Source organism: Phalacrocorax carbo, chromosome 9 (genome assembly GCF_963921805.1).
Source record: "Phalacrocorax carbo chromosome 9, bPhaCar2.1, whole genome shotgun sequence".
Lineage (NCBI taxonomy): Eukaryota > Metazoa > Chordata > Aves > Suliformes > Phalacrocoracidae > Phalacrocorax > Phalacrocorax carbo.
In genome coordinates this window covers 31426275-31449507 of record NC_087521.1, presented here as the reverse complement: position 1 = coordinate 31449507, position 23233 = coordinate 31426275, and the positions used below count along the sequence as shown (strand labels likewise).

The 23233-nt window shown below is 44.4% G+C and overlaps 1 protein-coding gene across 2 annotated transcripts in view; it reads left to right on the top strand.

Moving 5' to 3' along the window:
* Window positions 1–23233, top strand: part of SYT16 (synaptotagmin 16) — a 50286-nt gene that overhangs the window by 18320 nt on the left and 8733 nt on the right. For both annotated transcript variants that reach the window (XM_064460970.1, XM_064460969.1), the window contains exons 2-4: window positions 4300–4556; window positions 8469–8912; window positions 9980–10169. In XM_064460970.1, coding sequence (XP_064317040.1) covers window positions 4300–4556; window positions 8469–8912; window positions 9980–10169 — 891 coding nt within the window. The remainder of the gene's footprint in view (window positions 1–4299; window positions 4557–8468; window positions 8913–9979; window positions 10170–23233) is intronic.

Sequence of the window (23233 nt, the reverse complement as noted above, 5' to 3'; positions counted from 1 at the left end):
GGAGAATGTGAAGACCATTCATAGTTAAAGAAAGGGGATAAAGTTATTCTCCTAATCTCTGAGCTGTTAAATTGAAAGAGCAGCCAAGGGGAGGGGCAAGGACTTCTGCACACCTCCAGGAAGGAACCCTCAGCAAGTTCGCTGGAATTTACAGCCAGTACACTGGAACACTGTGCTGCCATCCAACCAGACCTGGACAGGCTGGAGAGCTGGGCTGAGGGGAACCTCGTGAAATTCAACAAGAGTAAGTGCAAAGTCCTGCACCTGGGGAGGAACAACCCCAGGCACCAGTACAGTACAGGCTGGGGGCTGAACTACTGGGAAAGCAGCTCTGTGGGAAGGACCCGGGAGTGCTGGTGGACAGGAAGGTGACCCTGAGCCAGTGATGTGCCCTTGTGGCCAAGAAGGCCAAGAGTATCCTGGGCTGCATTAAAAGGAGAGTGGCCAGCAGGGTGAGGGAGGTTATCCTCCCCCTCTACTCTGGCCTAGTGAGGCCACATTTGGAGTGCCGTGTCCCATTCTGAGCCCCCCAGTTTAAGAAGGATGTGGAACTGCTTGAGCAAGTCCAGCGGAGAGTTACCAAGATGATCAGGGGACTGGAGCATCTCCCTTATGAGGAAAGGCTGAGAGACCTGGGTTTGTTCAGCCTGGAGAAGGGAAGACTGAGGGGGGATCTTATCAATGCTTACAAATATCTGAAGGGTGAGTGTCAAGAGGATGGGGCCAGACTGTTTTCAGAGATGCCCAATGACAGGCCAAGGGGCAAAGGGCACAAGCTGGAACACAGCAAGTTCCACCTGAATATGAGGAAAAACCCCTTCCCTGTGCGGGTGCCAGAGCAGTGTCACAGGCTGCCCAGAGAGGCTGTGGAGTCCCTTCCCTGGAGACATTGAAACCCCGCCTGGACGCAGCGGTCCTGTGCCCCCTGCTCTGGGTGTGCCTGCTCAAGTGGGGTGTTGGATGGGATGATCTCCAGAGGTCCCTTCCAACCCCCACCATTCTGTGATTCTGTGAAATGTTTTGTGAGTATAATCTCCATTCCCCTTGTTGAGGGTTGGTGTTTTGGTTTTGTTTGGTTTTTTTTGGTTATGGGTTAGGTTGTTTTGGGTTTGGTTTGGTGTTTTTTTTTGGTGGAGCAGGTATGAATCGGAAATAGCATATTTGCTGCTAAGGCCAAACAGAATTTCTTCTACTCTGAAATATTTGGACTTTTTGTTCTAGACAGGAGGATGTTTAAAGAATCATAGGATGGCTTGGGTTGGAAGGGACCTTTAAAGATCATCTAGTCCAACCCCCCTGCCATGATCAGGTTGCTTAATGCCCCATCCAACCTGACTTTGAACACTTCCAATGATGAGGCACCCACAGCTTCTCTGGGCAACCTGTTCCAGTGTCTCACCACCTCATAGTAAAGAATTTATTCCTTATAGTCAATCTAAATCTTCCCTCTTTCAGTTTAAATCCATTACCCCTTGTCCTATCACTACAGCCCCTGGTAAAAGGTCTCTCTCCATCTTTTATAGGGCCCCTTTAAGTATTGAAAAGCAGCAATAAGATCATCCCAACTTCTCCAGGCTGAACAATCCCAACTCTCTCAGCCTTTCTTCATAGAAAAGGTGTTCCTGCCCTCTGACCATTTTCATGGCCCTCCTTTGGGCCTGCTCCAACAGGTCCATGTCCTTCTTCTGTTGGGGGCCCCAGGCATGGATGCAGTACTCCAGGTGGGGTCTCTCAAGAGTGGAGCTGAGGGGGAGAATCACTTCCCTTGACCTGCTGGTCATGCTTCTTTTGATGCAGCCCAGGATACAGTTGGCTTTCTGGTCTGTAAGCACACATTGCTGGCTCATACCCAATTTTTCATTCACCAGCATCCCCAAGTCCTTCTCTGCAGGGCTGCTCTCAACAATTCATCTCCCAGTCTGTACTGATAGTGGGGATTGCCCTGACCCAGGTGTAGGACCTTGCACTTGGCCTTGAACTTCATGAGGTTCACATTTCCCCACTTCTCAAGCCTGTTGAAGTCCCTCTGGATGGCATCCCTTCCCTCAAGTGTATAAACTGCACCACACCTACAACCTTGCTGAAGGTGCACTCAATCCCACCATGTATGTCATTAATAAAGATATTGAACAGTACTGGTCCCAATACAGACCCCTGAGGGACATCACTTGTTACTGATCTCCATTTGGACATTGAACCATTGACTGCAACACTCTGTTTGAGGCCTTGCAGCCGACTGCTTATCCATCAGATAGTCCATTCATCAAATCCATATCTCTCTAATTTAGGGACAAGGATGTTGTGTGGGGCCATGTCAAAGACCAAAGACAAGTTAGATTACATCTGTTGCTCTTTCCCTATCCATCAATGCAGTCATGTTATCATAGGCGGCCACCAGATTAGTCAGGCAGGGTTTGCCCTTTCTGAAGTCATATTGACTGTGTCTAATCACCTTCCTGTCATCCATATGCCTTGACCTATCTTCCAGGAAGATCTGTTCTATGATCTTACTGGGCACAGAGGTGAGGCTGACTGGTACTTCCCAGGGTCTTCATTTTTGCTGTTTTAAAGAATGGATGTGAAGTTCCCCTTTTTCTGGTCACTGGGGGCATTACTTGACCGCCATGACTTTTCAAGTCTGATGGAGAGTAGATTAACAACTACATCAGCCAGTTCTCTCAGGACCTTGGGATATATCTCATCAGGTCTCATGGACTTCTGTACATTCAGGTCCCTCACAGGGTCCCAAACCTGACCTGTGATGGGTGGGACTTCATTCCTCCAGTCCTTGCCTTGAGATTCAGGGACTTGAGAGATGTGGGACAAGCAATTGCCAGTGAAAACTGAGGCAAAATGTTGTTGAGTATCTCAGCCTTCTCCATGTCAGTTGTCATCAGGTTCCCTGTCTCATTTATCAGGCAGTGAATGAAAACTGATTCATCTAAACAAAAGCAAACTAATTGTTGTCTATGAAATATGGTAACTAATACTATTTTTTCAAGATTTGAGTTGGAGCCCAAATTTACAAAAAAAAAAAAAAAAAGGATTGTTCTATAGTAATGACCTTCTTGAGAACAAACAAGCAGGTGTCCTTGCTTGGGCAGGGGAGATGAACAAGGTAACGTCCAGAGATCCCTTCCAACCTCAACCATTCTGTGAAACCTTTAAGCCTCAAATAGCTGTGTTTGCAAAGGAAGCCATTCTGTTTTCACTACTGTCGTCAGCTGTCTGGAAGCACAACTTGTTTTCTTTCACTGTAAATGCACCTTGCTTATTTGAAAGGCATGGAGACAGAATCTAGCTCTTTGTATTCCTAAAGCAAGGCCTGGCATCAAATGCATTAGGAGGAGGAAGGTCCCTGGTTTTCATATGAAAGTACTTGCAGAAAACATTCAAGGCCAAATCATGATGTTATTTTCATCTGTGTCCCTGCACATGTAATTATTTGTGTTGCTCCACCCAGACAGCTCTCGCTGATGCCTTCAAGTAAAGTGCCCTGTGTTCAAAATAGAAACTTCAGTGGTGCAGAGAAGGAATCTGTGGTCTGAACCAGAGAAGACTATTCTTATTGACGAACCTTACTTCAGTTCATGGAAAAAGTGCAGAAGATCAGATTAATTAAAACTAATAAAAGCAGGCAGGAAACTAGGGAACACATCTCCTCTCAGTTGCCCTTGGAACAATTTAGCCCAGACATGGGATTTGGAAATTCCTGGTTGGGTTAGGGGGCTGGTAATGCACACCCAAGCTCTCAGGAATGGGTAGTAAGATCGTGGTGGCACTTTGTTATCTTTGTGAAACTCCTTTCCTCACCAGCGCCATCCCCTTGAGGGCAATGGTAACTCCTGTCCTTTCCTTCTCCTTCTCCTCCTGCATAGAAGGAAATTGATGATACCTGTTCATCAGGCCTATGCTGTGCTTTTCCATAATTTGTGACCTGTGTTTTCATGGAAGTGTTTGTTTTGGGGCTGCTTTCAAGGTGCTTGAATATCCCAAACACTCCATTGATAATTGCATTTGGTGGTTAAATTCTTCAAGTAAAGGCAGCTGGTTTCTCAGTTCAGGATGGGGTGATAAACAGCCATGTTCACTCCACCTAATGCTGATTTATACAGGATTTGTTATTTTATGAGTTCAACACTGCAGTACTCGAAAGTAGAAGTTGTCTCTTGCATACACTGGAGATGGGGGGGTGGGAAAAAACCCAAAAGAAAGGAGAGAAAGGCACATTTTGGGAAGCAGAGGGGGAGGAATTTATTCTAATCCCTCTGAAATTATTTTCTTGCTGAAAATTGTTAGATCTGGATGGACTAAGCCAACTGAGTTACCAAGACAACCTATCCCATTGTGAAGATGACCATGTATCTGTTGATTCAAGAACAACAATTGAGAGTAGGGGCGCTGGGCAGCATAAGGGGCCTAGGATGGAGTCCAGCATTGCCAATGGCGTGAGCTGGCAAGCCACGGAAGGACGTTTGGAAATGAAGACAGCATTTACCAACCAGGGATTTGAAGTAAATGATGCTACTGACAGCTCATCGGCTTGGAGCCCTGAGGTATGGTGAATTGTCATTTATTACACATGGTGTAAGCTTTTGAAGGGTACTGGGGGCCAAAAAATGTTAGGGGAGAAATTAAGTGAAAAATCGATCAGCACGGCACAAGACAACGGTACTCCTGTGCGCATGAACATACACCCCTCTCACTGTGTTTCCCCTTGTTCTTGTATTTTACCCCTTGCTTACAAAGACTTGCTCAGAGAAGCTGTTTTACGGCTTGATTTCTGACTGCAATCTTTGAACTGAAGTTGGAGCCATTAGCTGCCTGACAGCATTTACTATCATTTAGCAATGGCCCAGGGCTTTGTTACTGGCAGTACGTGGAGGGTGTGTGTCTAGGGACGTGATGTGTGGTCACTGGGGCAGATTTGTGCCTCTTTTTCTGGGTGGTTTATGTGGCTTAGACAATAGGAAGCATCTGGAAAGCTGGAGGCAACTGATGGGGGTGGCCCGTGACTTGGCCATTGCTCTGGTTCCCTTTGGTACCAGACATCCTTCCAGGAAAGGAAAAAGCCTGAGAGCTCCTCTGCTTTGCCTTAGTTCTGAAGCCTCAAGAAAACATTACAGATTTTAAGGCATTGTAAATACCTGATGACTTAGCATCCCCCTTTCTTTTATAATCTTTCTGAGTGATGTTTTGGTTTTCATTATTATTTTACCACAAGATTAAATTTCTGAAAAAGAAATCAGCCTGCATCAGACATATTAAAAGAAGAGCACAAAGGTCACATCATCTGCCTGAGTTAAAAGAGACTGTTTTTCAGCCGTGGAAATTAATACCTCCCTCACACTCTGAGCAACAAGGCTTTGAGGGAAAGGTTCCTTTCCTCAGAGCATGCTTCCTGCAGCCAGTTAAAGAGATGGAAAGCAGCTCCTCAGTGCATATGTTCCAGCCCTAAGGGGTGCCTTGAGCAGCATTTTGGTTTGCTGCACAAACCAGTCCCACAAAATACTACACAACACATGGGAACTCTGCAGGGCAGCAGCCCTGCCCTCTCTTTGCTGCGTGCCTCTGACATGCACTGTTTGTCTGCCCATCTGAGGCTCATTTCTCCTTTTCCACATTTGGATGTACATTGCCATGGTTTACATGTGCTGCAATGTCTCCAGTGCCCTCTTATATTTCTTTGGAATACATACCTTGTTTTTCTCCTGGTATCTACATTTGAAAAATGCAAAGAATGGTTATAGCATCAGGGGGCAGATATGCCTAAGTCCCAGTTTATTTACTACAAGCAGCTTCTCATCCAAAGGTATTGTGTGGATTAATGAAAGGCTTTTTATTGCAGGAACTAAATGTTCTGACATGCCAGAAATGTCCAAGCGCTATTATGCTCCACTCAAAGGACCTCTCTTTAGAGACAAAAATGCTAATTTTATGTCCCTGCAGTGGAACCACAAGTACCATTTCAAGCCTTGTCCATAATTAGCTGCTCTTTCAGGTTTCTCTGGCAGAAATAGAGTTGTTTTACCTAGCGAAGTAGATATTGGCTATCCTGAACAACCGGGTTAGACATACAGTGTCAATCAGTATACTTGGCTTGACATCTCAAAAACCGTGCTGGGAAGAGGGAAAGAAATTCAAATGAAGTATCTGAAACCCACAGTTTCCTTGGATTCCAGTTTAAGTGTCTGTATAATCAATATGTTCACAAACAGTTTATAACCCCAGCTAAGCTCCATAAGCCAAGGGGAATTCTGAGAATGACTTCCACAGCAGGAAGATTGAGCATCTGTAAGCTTTATGTGCTGAAAACCTGTACGGGGCAAGTCCCAGATAGCACAGTGCTCTTTGAAAGGCCCAGCCCATGAGGTCTCTAAAGTGTGGTTGCCCATGGAAAGGTCACTCCCACAGAGGCTGGCATTTCTCTTTCCCTTTCTGCCTCCAGTTCCTGCAGTTTTCCTTGCAGTGGATGTGGCCACAGCTATAGTAGCATAATTTGAGGTTTCCTGAAATCCAGATCCTTTCTAGCTGTTCTGTCAAAAACCAGACAGCTGACCTTCAGTCAGCCCTACATGCTGCCAGAAGATGAGATACTCAGCCCTGTTGGGGCAGGAGAGTGCCTCTTGGATCTTTGCACCTGTGGGTTTATGATGACGCATGGGAGTTCACATTCTCCAGCATGTAGTTGAAAGCACAGTTATGCCACAAGCACAAGTGTCTCCACACTTTAGCAGCAGCTCTCAAATGTGCATTGATTCCATCTCCTCAGTAGCAAACGAACAGATGAAAGTGGGGAGGGATGAACGTGTGGAGGGAAACATGAATCAAGCACAATCCCATTACGTTTCCTTCTTAAATATTATTTCATCAACCCAGACAGAAATAACTTGAGAGCTACACAGTACCACTTATATTTGCATAACATCATGTTCTCTCTAGACAACCTGGCCTGCCTTGAATTTTTGTCTTTGCAGCCTGCTGTTCATACAGAAGGGCATTTTTATGGGCAACCAAGTCATTTCACGTGCTGCCCAACGGTGATTTTTCTCTTTGACATTCCTTCTGCCAGACGCGTGACAGCAGGTCTCCGTCACTAATGTGCACACATGGACTTTTGTATTCACGTGCACGAATCCTTTGAACCCCTATGAAAACATGAAAAGCGGAGCTTTGCACATCACAGCAGGTGAATCTGAGCACTTGAAAAGTAGATGGACAAGAAGTAGGTATAGATTTTGAGGTTTGTCCAAGGTCTTGTTTGAGAGACACGCCACCCTAGACGCTTCTGAAGGGAATTACATCAGAAGTCCTATGGCCCATCCTCTGTACTCTAAACAATAAGATTCCCGTGTTGAAAAGAAGTGTTACTTGAAACGCGAAAGAAGATAAATGTTTGAGGAGGAGGGTGATTCAGACTGCTAGTGACAGGCCTTAATTCACCTTCTGGCTATTAACTGAAAATCTTTCCCTAATACAGTGTATACTCATGTTTAAATACAAATCATCGATCACTATAGCAACCCCTTTATCACATGAAGCACATTCTTGCTCTAAGATAAAAAAGCACTTTTGAATAGAAACGCACACACCCACTCATCAAAAGGTAAGGTGAGCATCCATGTTTTTTGTCTTGTTTTGTCAAGATTATTTTTGTTTTAAAGGCAGGTAAAAGATTCTGTGTGAATTGGTCTGCACATATTTTGATTGTTTATTTTGAATTTTTATTCTGAATGTATTAGTATCCAGACTGAACAGAAGGAACAGATGCTTCTCCTGGGAGATTTAAAAAGGGAATAAAGAATCAATATGTATTTAATCAGGCTGTTTTTCTCAATTATCATTGCTTTAGCTGTAGGAAAAGTATTGAATTATAGGGTAGCATCTAGAAATGGAATTTTCATTCTGCAGGAAATTCTCACATCAAATTGAACACAGTGCTTAATTTTTTAAATTTCCAACAGAACACAATATCCCAAAAGTCAGCAGGTTTGACTGAATTGTTTCATTTTGGTAATGTAAAAAAATCAATTTTGAAGAAATATCAGTGTATGTTCAAAGTAATAGGTTAAGGTTTTTTTACTCAAATTAAACAAAAAAGTTTTATTAATGCCTCAAAATTGACATGAATGAAATTTTTAAAAACCATCTGTCTAGTTTTTCCCTATGTAGAATGTTAGCATATTAACAGTCTCCTGTAAAGTGCTTAAATATTGATGAAACCTTTTGTTGGAAATGTTTCAACAAGTGCTGTTGCTTACTAGATTGTATGTAGAGTATTATGCAAAATCAGGTAATTAACTAGCACTGGCTTCTCAAGAAACAGTGGGATCCTTATTCTGCAGAGCAGCTGCCTACACTTGCAGGCACAAGTGAGGAATGCTCAAAAAATTTCTTTTAAAATAGAGTTGGGATCACAGAGGCAGTTGAACTCCAATGGAGGTTTTACTTCTTCCTTCTCTTTGCAGGAGCATGATGGAGTGAACAGCGTAGCAGCTCATCATGGTGCTCATGTGCCCATCTGTAAATGTGGTGACCTAGATGTCATCTTCAACTATAAAGCCTCAAGTCAAAAGCTAGTAGTTACTATCTTGGAGGCCAGGGATATCCCAGACAAAGACCGCAGTGGTGTGAACACTTGGCAGGTACACACAGTCCTGATGCCTAGCAAGAAACAGAGGGGTAAGACAAGCGTTCAGCGAGGACCCATCCCCATGTTCAAGGATAAAATTACCTTCAGTAAGCTGGAGCCAGAGGAGTTAAGCAGCCACGCCATTCGTTTCCGCCTCTATGCGGTGCACAAGATGATTGGAGAGAAGATGATGGGAGAGCAGCTATTCTACCTGAGCAACATCAGCCAGGAAGGGGAAGTGAAGATGACGTTGGTCTTGGAGCCAAGGAGTAATCTGAGCGTAAGTTTGATGAAAGAAATACGGAGTCCATAAAATGGTTCATCTGGTGAATGGGGACCAGCTGTGCCTGATATGTTTCATTCAGAGCTGTTAGGATGCAACTGGTGGATCTGTCCTACTGTCAATTAAAAAGTTATCAGTAAGGGAAGCACAGGGCATGTCTTCCCTACACAAAGCTGTACCTTATTAACAACGGCTCAGCTAGCAAGTTTACACAAACATGTAGATCTACATCTACACAAGTCAGCAAATGCTGTGCTACGAAGAAATAGTAGGTTGGTCCAGGAACCACCAGAGCTATTTACATCTTAATTTCAACCAAAACAGTAGTTCTTGTGCACCATTATGTTGGTGGACCTGTACTACTGCCAGTGCCAGAGCTACCTTATTTGGCACTAACTACTAGCTTGTGGATCTCTGCACTGTGCAGTTTCCATGTTACCAGAAATGCTTAGTAATGTTCATTTTCACGACAGATGGAAGTGGAGAGGTGGGTCATGTGAGGAGGAACTGGCTGTGCTACTTCATAGTCTTCCATGCACATCGCAGTTGTATCCAGCTCTGGTTATGCCAATCAATTTGGGTAGATGAGCTCTGTTGTGATTCATTGGCTGCAAAAAGCTCAGTGAGAGGTTGTGCACATGAAATGAGTAAAACATCTCTGGGTAAAGAGGGGGTAGAGAGAACGTTATGGTAGCAAGGAGAGAAAGGAAGAAAATACACAGTACATGACCAAAAAAACCCAAACTATAAAATGCATTCCATCCAAAAGTCATTGTCAAGGAGATTTACTGTGCAGTTGATGTAGTAGGATGTATGCTTGTCTCGGAGACTTTGATTTACATGACTGACAACACATTATGCAGAGTTCCTCATCTTTAATGAGAAAGTTCAGAGATGTGTTTTTGTAAAAGTGGTGCTCTGATTCTTCTGGTGCCCCATAATAAATCATTCTTAGTCATTGTCATTTCTTAAGAGAGATCTTACTAAACAAGGCTACAAGGTATAAATTAAGGGAGGGTGGTGGTGAATGTCCTGATGAGACTTTCAGTGCTCTTTCCCTGCAGAGTGCAGACTCTCAGCTTAGTCTGTCAGCAATCTCTCACAGTGATAGCGCTTCTTCAACACAGTCCCTGTCGCATGGAGGGGTGCCAGAGCTGCTCGTAGGATTGTCGTACAATGCCACTACGGGGCGGCTGTCAGTGGAGATGATCAAAGGCAGCCATTTCCGAAACCTCGCAATTAATAGGCCACCTGGTAAGTACTTCCACTGCTATTAAATAACACCGTTGAATCAAAATTTGCTTTTTATTTTCTTCCTCGAGATATTCAATTATGTCATTTCTGAGCTGGGTTTCATTGCAGAGTATCTGATTGAAAATTAAAAGCGTTATTTCAAATACATGTGCTGGTAAATTTTACAATGTAATTGGAAGCAATCATATGAAGGCACAGCTAACGGGACAGTAATACCTGAATGTCTCTTTTATTGCGTATACCTTTACAACATCTGATTATGGCAAAAGTGCTATTATACCCAAAGCACAGAGTAATTCTCAGCAGATCCATAAAAAGAAAGAAGTGCTTTTCAAGCAATTATATGTTACCATGTGATCTACAGAGGCCCTGCCTAGTGCCATTAAGTGTTTCCCAGGGCTATGCTTTGTTTAGTCCCCTTACTGTGCTGCTGAGCGCTAGGTGACCTGGTGCTTTAGGCCCTTTGAGGATCCTGCTGCTGTGAATTCTCTACTGCCGCACAAAAAAAATCTTCTGCAGAAAGAAGATTTGAAAGTTGTTCTTCTGGGTCGCAACAGTTGAGTTCCCTTCCTCCAATACCTAAAGGAAAAAATGGAAATTGCCTTACAGTAGGTTTAGTTAGTCCCTGAGCTGTAGTTAGTCCTTGAGATGGATAGTGGATGGACGGTGCTAATGCCCACAATATAGATGGGGTCATGCAGCCGTAGTGCAAGGTATTATCTGCTCTCCTGCTGGTGTGTCACATTCAGGGCTTGAATGGCAGTGCTGTATTCATCTCGTATTGTCCTTTTGCTTCCTGTCTGAAACCAGCAGCTAATGGCAATGTGAAATAACATTTTTTTATTTGTTGCTGTGTTTGCTTTTTGTGATGTGGTTGCCTGCCTGTCAAAGGTAATAACCTTTGACAATTCTTTGCATTCACTGGATTTGACATAGTATCTCTAGCTTGCAAAATGCTAAGATTGCTTTTGCAAGATGCTGTGCTCTTTGGCCCAGAGCTAGCAAAATATTTATGTAATACTTCAGTTTCCACTAAACTGTACTTTGGTGTATTACAGAAACAATCTCTGTCATTAGTCAGTCCCTCAGGAATTAAGGGCAAGTCTGTACAACAGTAAAACACATGACACCAGTCTGTGTAGCCATAGCTAGTCTTTTATTAGCTGTGGGAACACAGGTCTCCATGTGAGTTACTTAGAGATGTTTTCTTGTTTGCAAGTACATGTTTTATTAAAAAGTTTCAAGTTGAAACCTTTTTAGTAATTTAAAACAAAGGTAGACTAAGACAAGGGTCTTACCACGTGCTCTAGCAAGCAAGCTGTGTTTATATAAAGCATTCAACAGTGTCTCCCATAGCTCCTCATATACAAGCTAAGGAAGTGTAGGGTGGATGAGTGGACAGTGAGGTGGACAGAGAACTGGCTCAACAACACAACTCAGAGCGGTGTGATCAATGGAGCAGAGTCTGGCTGGAGGTCTGTCACTAGTGGTGTTCCCCAGGGGTCTGTGCTGGGTCCAGTCCTGTTCAACATAGTCATCAATGACTTGGATGATTGGATGGAGTGTAACCTCAGCAAGTTCGCTGATGACACCAAGCTGGGAGGAGTGGCTGATACGCCAGGAGGCTGTGCTGCCATCCAGCGAGACCTGGACAGGCTGGAGAGCTGGGCTGAGGGGAACCTCGTGAAATTCAACAAGAGTAAGTGCAAAGTCCTGCACCTGGGGAGGAACAACCCCAGGCACCAGTACAGTACAGGCTGGGGGCTGAACTACTGGGAAAGCAGCTCTGTGGGAAGGACCCGGGAGTGCTGGTGGACAGGAAGGTGACCCTGAGCCAGTGATGTGCCCTTGTGGCCAAGAAGGCCAAGAGTATCCTGGGCTGCATTAAAAGGAGAGTGGCCAGCAGGGTGAGGGAGGTTATCCTCCCCCTCTACTCTGGCCTAGTGAGGCCACATTTGGAGTGCCGTGTCCCATTCTGAGCCCCCCAGTTTAAGAAGGATGTGGAACTGCTTGAGCAAGTCCAGCGGAGAGTTACCAAGATGATCAGGGGACTGGAGCATCTCCCTTATGAGGAAAGGCTGAGAGACCTGGGTTTGTTCAGCCTGGAGAAGGGAAGACTGAGGGGGGATCTTATCAATGCTTACAAATATCTGAAGGGTGAGTGTCAAGAGGATGGGGCCAGACTGTTTTCAGAGATGCCCAATGACAGGCCAAGGGGCAAAGGGCACAAGCTGGAACACAGCAAGTTCCACCTGAATATGAGGAAAAACCCCTTCCCTGTGCGGGTGCCAGAGCAGTGTCACAGGCTGCCCAGGGAGGCTGTGGAGTCCCTTCCCTGGAGACGTTGAAACCCCGCCTGGACGCAGCGGTCCTGTGCCCCCTGCTCTGGGTGTGCCTGCTCACGCAGGGGGTTGGACAAGATGATCTCCAGAGGTCCCTTCCAACCCCCACCGTTCTGTGGTTCTGTGATATATGCTGCAGTGTAAATACATCCTGAAGTTTTATTCTCAGAAATCAAATTAAAATAGTCCCAATATAGGTCCAAGTTCATTTGCTGCAGTTTTTTTCTGGCATGTTTTGATGTATGGTGTTGGAGTTTTGTCTCTTAGCTGCCTGAAGATGAGGATTATGCAGCACTTCTGTTCTTAAATCAGGCCCTGTACAAGTTGTCTTGTGTCTGGCTGGATCGGGCACCCATAATGCCCCACTCTTTTCCAATAAATGAAACTTCTTTACTGAAGAGAACTCAAATAATTGCCTTCCAGCTTACTACCTGCAATATCATGAACAAATTACTGATGTTTTGTGGTATTCTTCTAAGGAATGTCTTTCTGGGTGCATGTTGTATAGCTCCGTCTGTTGCAGTAAGCTGAGTAACCCTGTTACTCATTGTTTGTGAGTGCTGGGAGTTGTGTCTGTCCTGGGCCTCTTGCGGGATGGGGTTTGGCAGAATAGCCGTGTGTGCAGAGGCTAACTTTCAGCATGGAAAAGTTTAGCTGCCTTGATTAGACATCCCATTCTGCTTTTTAGCTGGTGGGCGCACGGGAGTGCAGTAGCTTGGTTGGCAGCATCTTTAAACCTGAGAATCATTTTGTGTTTGTTGATGATATGAGAACAGGAGCAAGATAGGAGAAAAAAAGGCATTCCTTGAGGGAGCTTTCATTTTAAATTCTGGCTGAATTTTCCATTTCTGTGTTTGTAGGGCTTCAGATAAACCTAGTTAAATCTGCTTGGTAAGCTAGCCAAAGTCTCCTGTCAACCACCTAAACTAATAGTCCTGACGTTTCATAACAGTTCTTCCATCTTTGCTGTTACGGCTATCTTGAGTTGTTGCTTTGCGTCCTTTCTGTATCCAGGTCAACTTTAGCATTGTCAGACCAGTACCTCTCAGTGTTAGATCAGTTCTTAGGGGCAACAGGGAAATTCATAAATTATTACAGGTGAATTCCAAACCTATCACAATCCGCCTCTTTTATTCCTACTCATATTGTTTCTTCTACATTCTGCATTGTTCTTCTGTGCCAGTAAATTTCCCAGTAGTGTGGTGAGAAAAGGAAAACCCAGTGAAGCAGAAATTGAAAGAAGTTAAAAGGAGGAAGAAAACCAGCACTTGTTTCGGATGCTGGAGTAGCAATTCACTGATAACTCCTGCAGGCACTGCGGAGGAGTGCTGTGAGGGCCGATCGTTACTGTCTGAAACACGCTGGTGGCTGAATGAGATGCTTGATAAGCCCTTCACGAGGTGAAAGCTAAAACTGCTACCTCCCTTTCTGGAGGCTGAGCAAATAGCCCTTGTGTTTTCTCAAATACGTCCTGGCTGTGGTTCTGTTGTTTGAGGCTCAGAGGGAGTGATTTATTTCTTTAAAGTGTCATGGGGATTTCAAACATAATAGTGCTTTGGGACACTTAAATACCAAACCCAAACTGCTATTCAGGGCAACCGTTTATGGGAAGACTGAGAGAAGTCTATGGTAGAATCCATCACTGTTCCCAGCCCTGCGTGCACAGAGCCTATACAGTATCCATATGTGGTCCTGTCGCAGGCTTTAGTATTGGCTGCTGATGATAGCTGCAGCTATAGCAAATGACAGGAGAGTCTTGCAGACAGCAAATTCTCCAGCTGTGCTTTCTGCCCACCTTAACCCTCTTCTCTGCCACCTGGGGTCCTGCACAGGTGAGCTCAGCATCTCCTGCAGCGTGCGTGCTCCCTCCTCAGCGTCCTTGCACAGAGATTTTGCTGTGTACAGAAGAAGGAACTAGACTGGGGCATTGGTGATTTTTAGATGTTACAGACTGCAGAGGCTAAAGCAGATGGTTTTTTGGAGAAGGAAAGGAAGATTGTGCATGTCTCAATTTTTCCTGGGCACGTCTTGTGCTTCACTTAAACCTTTAAATGGGATGCAGAGTGTTAAACTGAGTCAGCTAAATATCAGAGTCATGGGTGCTTACATGGGTAATAACTCGATTAGGAAACAGCTGGACAGCTTACAGACTTAAATATTGCAACAGTGTCTTCTCTTCAGGTCACATGTGTGGGATTTAAGGGTAGTTTGGTCAAGGATGTGTCCAGGTATTGTTCAGGGGAACATGCTGAGTTATAGGCCTGAGTCTACAGTCCCTGATCACACAAATAGATCCATTATCACTCAGGGCACTTAAGAGCACTCAAGAGTATGGCTGCAGCATTGGACTGTAAATTATCAGTGTGTGCCAAAATGCCTAATGCAGAACAACATCTATGGGTTTGTCAGATGTGGACACCCTCGGTGTTTTAGTGCTAATGTTTTAGTGCTTTGGTTTGTGTGGAATGTGGAAGCCTCATTCTCTTTGGTTTTTGTAAAAATCATTAACCTATGCTGGCATTTTGTAGGGGTTCATGTTTTGGTCTGTGGTATTGTATCTTCTTAGAACAAAACCCGGTGTGTTCGTCTAAAGGACGTTTACTATTGAAAAAAGTAACAAGAGAAGCCTACACCACTGGCAGACATGCCTTTACATGTCTTTACATACTATGTGCGTGGTAGTAGTACCTTGGGATTGTAGTAGTGGACCAGGGATCGTTTGCACTTGTCTGTGTATAAACACACAACAGAGAGATGGTCTCTGCCCACATGATGTTTAACCTTCATGAGCTGCTCTGCTGGGTGCAGCTCTCTCTCCTCTAATCCAGGCTTTGTTCTTCCCCCTTCTGCGTTTCTTTTGGGGTAATGCCTGTGTGTAATGCAATTTGAGAAGGACTATTGTAAAGATATTCCCTCGCCTAAAAAAAGGTCCTCCAAACTTTTCAGCAGCTGCAGAATTAAGCACACATTATAATTACATCCGTACATGATCATTATTATACCAGCAGCATATTAACCCCTTCAAACAAATACAATAGCATTAATGCTGGAAAAGACAAGAGGGAGAGAACAAGCGATCAGATTTCTATTGGGAAAAGGAGAAATTCTTTAAGTAAATACTTTTCTGAAAACAAATAGCTACCTGAGCCGTAGATAACAATGCCAAGGAGTATGGAAGATGCTCCCATAGTAAAATTAGGATCTTTACACAGTATTTGTTGCTCTGATATCAGAGTTCTTGAAAGGCATTAGTGGTTTTTACTTTATCAACTTGTTTGTGAGGGAGGGAAAGTTATTATGCCTGTTTCATTCCTGGAGAACTAAGGCACAGGTTAATTTCTTTAATTGCTTTCATTCAGACCAGGAAGCTGAATAAAAAATATTTCATTTTAACCTGCATACCTAGCACTGAACAGAGAGCTTACTTGACCTCCTAAAGCTTTTTAAGTCATGCTCCCATCTCATCAGTAATAAAAGGGGGGTCTGTACCATGTCAAGCTGGGGCAGGCTCAGTCTGGAGAGCTTTGTTAACAGAGCAGTAGAGGTGCTGGGCCACTACTCACTGCTGAGTACGTGCCAGTCAGTCATAGTAAGCTTGTACAAGATCACCTCCTGCGTCTTTTCAATACCCATCCTTGAATATGGCTTGAATAAATGTAACAATAAGATCAGCTGAGAAAGGTAAGAGTAGCAAAGATGAGGCCGGCTGCAAGGAGCCCTAGAAGGAGGTCTAGTGATGAGCATCTGGGCAGTGAGGTGGAAGATGAAGTGTGGATGAATGTAAGGTATTGCATGGGGGCAGGGATGGAATTCAAACCTAATCTGGATGGACTCAGAGCCTCTTGGGAGTGAAATACTAGGCTTATAGTCAATAGCTCGAGGAAAATGTCCACTCAGGGATCAGCAGCAGTAATGAAGTAGTACATCAAAGGTAAGGAATATACAGGGGAAAAAATGAAAAATTGGTATTTGTAAATACACAGTCAGCAGTCTAACGAATATCATGTACAGTTTTGGCTCCCTCCGTTCAAATAGAATACGGCAGAACTGGAAAGAAGCGAGGAGTGACAATCAAGAGCATGGGAACAGCTTCCAGTGAGCTGCAGCTGAATAGACTGCACCTCCTATGATGCCACAACAGGGGCAGACGGGGGAAGATTTCACAGAGGTCTATGAAATCATAAGTGTCGTTGTGAAAGTGAGTCGGCAATGGTTATTCGTTGTCTCTCCTGATACAAAACCAAAGGATCATAAAGTGAATTGAGGAGGTCCTGAAGAGGAGACAGCTCTTCACTTATGCTATTGAGCTCCTTACTGCAGAACATTGTGAATGCTAAAAGTCTACTTGAGTTTGGTACAGCACAGGACAAGTTCATGAAGAAAAATCCACTGAGGACCATTAAATACGAAGACACTGTCTCTGACTGAGGAAGTTCTTGAGTCACAAATCACTGGTGACTGGGAGAGTATTTGGGAGACAATCAGCATATGCCATATTTGCCATATTTGCCATATTTTTAAAGAATTACTAAGGCATGTGGCATTGGGTACTGTTGGGTGGATGGACTGGCTTGGTACAGCTCTTCCCACCATGTGTGTGACCTGGGACTGATTAGGCTTAGAAAAGTGAGTCACAAAATTATGGACTTTTAAGGAGCAATTGTGAGATTTATGTGGGAGGTGTTCCGTGATAAATAGACATCCAGTGATAACTTGCAGTTATTCAATAATTTTTTCAATACTTTTATATTTCCAAAAGGTCTATAAAAAGTATAATCCATGTTACACTTGCTGCATATAAAATGAAGATATCTCTGAATCAAAGGAGTGCATTTGAAGTGGAATGTATGGTGATGCCTCTCCCACTCCCATAGCTGTGAACAAGAAAAAAAATCGTCCCCATCCACCCCCTCCCCAAAACAAGGAGAAGAAAAAGCCATTGCTTCCAGGGGAGAACTCTCCTAATTCCAAATTTCAGCTGGAGCTGAATCGTTAGTGCAAATCTGCAGTGACTCTACAGAGCAGTGTTTGCAGGAGATCTGATCACAGGCTGTATAATAAAGCCATACCTGTGGGCACCACTGCTGGAGGTGAGAAAAGCTAGGCTTAAGCATCCTTACATCATGCTGCTACCATTGCCGTTGCTGAGAAGCTGTGCATTCATGCTTTCTGATATGCTCTCAGTTAAAGTTCCCACCCCCTCTCTGAGGCAGCAGCGATGCATAAAGCCCACTGTATGTTGTGGGAAGTGTTGAAATACCCGTATTAGGGGAGAGTAACCTTGTATATCTGAAGAGGTGTCTGTGTTATGCTTTCCTGAGTAAGCCTGGATTAAAGCTGCACCTCCTCAGGGTGGAGAGTGCAGGGAGGTGGGTAAGCTGGCTCCACAGCCCAACACCTGTCCCAGGTGAAGGCTGGCACTGTAAAATGGAGTGGATATTGGGCATTGTGGCAGCAGAGGAAGATCAGCAGGGAACTGAGCTTGGAGGGTCTCTGGAAGCAACCTCCTTTCCTGAGAGACCAGGGCATTGCTTCCAGGGAGCCCTTGTCTCCCGGCCCTCTGCAACCCCTCTCCTTGCATGGAACAAGTCACTGATGCTGGCAACTCCCTCCCCTCAGGCCAAAGAGTGCTTGCAGGGGGCAGTGCACTCCTTTCTGCTGCATTTTAAATTAAAAGCACTGCTGGTCTATTCTCCGGTGACTCACACATCACGAAGGTTGCCAGATCCTAGCCTCTCCCTTGCATGAGAGCTGCTAGCCAAAGGAGAGGGGACCTGAGCAACAGAGACTGGGTGGAATAGGAGAAGGAAAGTTGGCTCCTCAGCGAGGTAGTAGGCAGCTCTTAGATCTTGTATGGTATATAGAGTAGACCACAAGCTGCCTCTGCCCTAATCCAGACTTTCACAATGTGGGTTTGAGAACAAAAGCTTGGGTCTAATTTTGCTCCCTGCTGTTCCTCCCAACCCAGCTGCAGTGAGCCAGGGTCACAGGGTATCTGCCCCACTGCTGGTTTAATGGGGAGGTAAAGCCATGCGCTAATGGAGCAATGGTCTTCTGCGTCTCAGAGATACTACCTTGAGCTGTGCTGAATAGAGTACCGCAGAGCTGAGCTCTGGGGCTGCTTTGCCATGCAATGCTGCCGTTCATTACATAGGCCAAGAGTGTGGACATGACAGCTGGGTGAAATTAAGCCCTAGGCCCAAGGCTTTATTTTGCTGAGGGTGTTGTTAATCTGGATTGCAGCATGCTGACATGGTTATACTGCTTTTGGAAATGAGCTAGCTTGCCTGGAGCACAGGTGGGGAAGTTCATACAGCACTGTGTTGTACGCTGCAGTCCACAGACCTGAGGGGTCAGGAGTCTTTGGTTGTTTATTTCCTTTCTAAATATAAATTCAAGCAGGGGGTTGGATGCTTTTGTACTGCAGTGTTTTTGTTCACGGGTCAGCTTTATTAATAATGGTAGAGCTTAGGGTAAATGAAAGCAGAATGCACACTATGGTCCCTGCTCCAAAAACAGGAATGTATAAATTATAGTTGATTATTCCCCTGAGTTGTCATTATCAGTTAGTTCCCTTAGAAGGATGATGACAGAAATGGGTCATTAGAAGAATCATGGATAAACTGATTGCCTTTGCAGATGAGCTCTCAAGAGGTGTTTTATGGTTGGGGCAGTGTTGATGGTGACAGAACTGTCTGCATGAGGAGAGGTTTGGCCAAATCCCTGGAGTAAGATTATGCAGCGCCAGCCCAAAATGTGTCTGGCTTCTTAAAGCATTCCTTGATTTAGTGCTTTTCACTGTGGTATTAAATGCAGAGGTGTTGATATTGTGTATATACGTGACCATTGTTCAGTCCACTCATGACAGAGATGAAAGATGAATTTAGAGTAAAAATCATCTCTAGCAAGAACTTCTATTCCAAAGCCTATATGGAAAGGAGAGCCTGGTGGATGCAGTGTTAAAATTGGTCTCAGCAAAATTAGACTTTGTTCCTGTTTCTTCACAGACTTCTGGGCAAGCTGTAGTCTCAGACACCCCCAGATATTAAGAGGTCTTGCTCTTCTTCATGTCGGTGAGATAGGTGCCTAAATAGAAGGTGAGCACTTAGGCATTTTAAAGAATGTAAACCTTAATCTCTCTTCTCCTTTTGTGCCTGACAGAAGTGGCATGAAAGTAAATACTCTGAAGAGTGTAAAGTGCTGAGATACCACAGTAATGAGGCCATTACTGAATCTGAGCATGTAGTTAGATGGAAAATGTTGCCTTCATAATGAATAGATGCTCACACACATACATTCCTCAGTAAATTTTCAAGTTCATCCTTGCTGTAGTTCCACTAATTTCACCGTGTATCCGGGGGTGGATTTTCTTTGGCAAAGCCAACCGAAGGGGAAAGCTTTCCATCTCAGAGGACGAGACTGGACCACAAGGAGAACTAGGAAGTGTTTCCTGATGGAACATCTAAAAAGAAGCTGCAAGGAGCACAATGCAGTAAGGGCAAACCAATCTTAAACAATCTTAAAATGTAGTTAGTGAAGCAGAATAACGGCCCAGCCTCATACGTACCAGCTCTGCAAAGCAAATTTCAGATGCTAAATATATTATCCACACCTACTCTTTTATTTCTGTTCAGGCAAGCTTGATTCTTTTAGCTGGTAAAATACACCCAGTGGAATAATTTTGAGAAGAATTAGTAGTCTGATTTAGTTGTCACTTGCACTGGTTTTGTGCCTGTGTTTACGTGGGGATGAATAGGGGTCCTAGTATTAGCTCTGCCCTGAGCGTAGTCTCAGTCCAGCCTGCACATTCTTGCCTAATCCAGATGATGCCTACAGAATCCCCACCAGCCTTGTACAGAATAATGTAACAGATCTGATGTGTATTAAAGAAAAAGCCTAATTTTTTGACATTGATCTCTGTTGGGTTTAAGTCATTGGTTGTGTGTGATGCTCGGCTTTCTTTAAAACCAGCTATATTACTGCTCAGTTGCAAAAGTTGAGGCCTGAGTCAGGGATTTGACATCCTAGAGTTTATGGCTGCAAGAAATTAATCCATTCATGGCCTGGAAAATTAACTAGGAGATCCTGAAACAGTATCCTATGAGGTGTTTTAGCTGTGTCACTTGCTTTAGTGTTAAAACCTAAATCATCTGTAATGGTAGCTTTGTCTACTAGATCGTTGCTGAATTATATCATCTGATGCTTTGATAGTATTGACTATAACTTGGTTGTCTCTGTAGGGGACTGCCTAAACCATGGTTTAGGTGTGATGTATCCCACCTGAGCTGCCAATAGTGGTGGCAGTCAGAAGGAAAGATGATAGCAAGGTTTACTGAGAGGAAAATCTGGACCTCAGCCCTCTCCCCATCTTCTCAGAAAACCATGTATAGGCATTGGTGGGTGACTTTTCCCTAAAGAAGTATGGGAAAATAAGCTAAAAAAGTATTTCATTTGCTGTTAGTTATGTTGCACATTGCCTAGCTCAGGTGGGATAGCAGTGAGGGTGTTTGTGGCAGTTCTTGGCTGCATACTGCTGCTCTGTTCAGCCCACCCCCTGCCCCAGCACACCCAGGGAAACCCTCCCAGGAGTTGCCAAGGGGTTCAGGGGCAGGACCTTTCCAGTGTTGCTTCATGTCCCAGCTCTGCCCTTGCTGACTGTTCCCACCCCTACAGTGATCCCAATCAAATGCCCTCACCTTCAGCAAAGCAGTTCTCAGAGGGTAGTGGGGAAAGCGATTTGGCACCAGGGACACGTCTAGAGAAAAACAGCCGTTGGGCCAGGAGCAAATAGAGAGGGTCTCACCACCATGAATTCCTGCGTCTCAGCACTCACCTCTCCTGCATGTCAGCAGAAATGAGCCCCTCCAGCTTTCTGCCTGTGAATGAGATTTGTTTGGAAAATATCTAGAAAACGTAAGCTTTCAATTTGAAAGAAAGGAAGTCTCAAATTCAAACAGGGAATTGTACTAATTAGCTGCTTGTTTGTATTTAAAAATCAGCCCGGCGGAGATTTTTCACTCTTTTGAAATCTCCTCCTCACAGAAAAAAGGGTGAATACATTAGAAAAACCCATACAACCCCTACTCCCCACTTATTTTTATTTCCAGGGAGTTCCCTGCAGCCTCAGACCAGCAACCAGGACTTCCACATGAGGAATGTTTCAGTGCATGTTATGGTTTGTCAGTGCAAAGCAAAGTGACATCTCTATGAGTATTGCAAGAGTTTGTCTGGTAGTTGTCTTGCATCGTTCCTCGTTGAGTTGAGCTAGAGGAGAGAGTCCTCTCTTGGGCTTTGTGTTTATGATCGGTCTGAAGTAGTCACGGGTTTCAGTCCCTGAGCACCACCAACACTGAATATTACTGTGGGAATTAGTCCACCTCTTGATAAAGCAGTTCTTTCCTTCCCAGATACAGTCAGGAAACTGTTTCATGTCAGAGCTCTGCTTTTTTGTCTAATGAGTAGGTCTTTGTTGGCAAGATCTACTTCAGTGTTACGCTGGGAGCCAAGCTGGCACCCCCAGCTAATTATTGGGCTGAACTTTCCCCACAGTAACTTGATAGCTGTACAGCTGTGCAGGCTCACAATTTGCTCCTTGATTGTCAGTCTCCTGACAGCTTTTTCAGTGGAACAGTTTGAGAGGAGTGGAGAGCCCTGCTTTGGAGACACAGAAGTGTTTTCACACCTGAAGTGTAATTTCACACCTTGTGTTGCTCAGTAGATAAGTGCGTAAAATAGCACATCAGACGGGAACAGAAGAGGATAGACATGCTGTAGACAAGAGATGGAGGCTTGTTATTTATTTCCTATCTTCAGCGCGCTCTGAAATAATACTCACTCGCAGAAACCCAGGCACGGATTACGAAGGGGTTAGGAGGGGACTTTTCTAGCCAAGTGATCTGTTACTGTCACATGCAGAGTGGGGTTAAAATTTACACTGAGCTGGGTCTGTGGAGCATTGGGACCACAGAGCTCATCCTGGGATCACAGTAATAGCAACCACATAACAGAGGTGAACTAATTAATACAGGAGGCAGCAAGACTTTTAGGGGTGGATTTACAGGAACACTGACTTGGATCATCCCCTCCCTGGATCTACTATGCATTTTTACTCCTTGTATTGAATTAAATAGTGAACAAAACTGACCTTGAATCCACCAGAAAAGTTAAGATAAGAATTTGGAACAGGCCTTGGTCTCATCATTTGAGATGAGATGAATCAAATCATTTCACTGTGTATGCAGGTTTCCTCTCCCTCTTTTTCAGGACCCTTTTTGTTTGCTCTCTCAAATAATAGGTCATAGAGGCATTCTTCCAAAGTAGAGTGGTGGAGAGGCAAGTGCAGGAAGCCCTGGTAAGACAGCCCCAACACGGCTTGGTTGTGAGGGAGAAGATGGGAAGGTGGTGACACACCATTTGATGTGGAGAACCCATAGAGATGCTCATAGTTTCAGTTAGTCTTAGGCAGGTTTGCTAGGCTTGGGAACCAGATTTCCTGCTCTCCCCATGAGAATAGGGCTGAAACACACATCAGTTTCCTTCCTTCTTCTCTCCAGCGGAATATGAGGAAATCCAAGAGATGCTTTCACCTGCTTCTCCTTGTTCCCTGGCTTTTACTATGAGAGCAGTCCAGCCCTCATCTGTTATTCACTGCAGGCAAAGCTGCTCTACTTGGAGCTTTTCGGGTGTTTTTTGACTGCCTGGGGCTTTTAATCTGCCACCCGT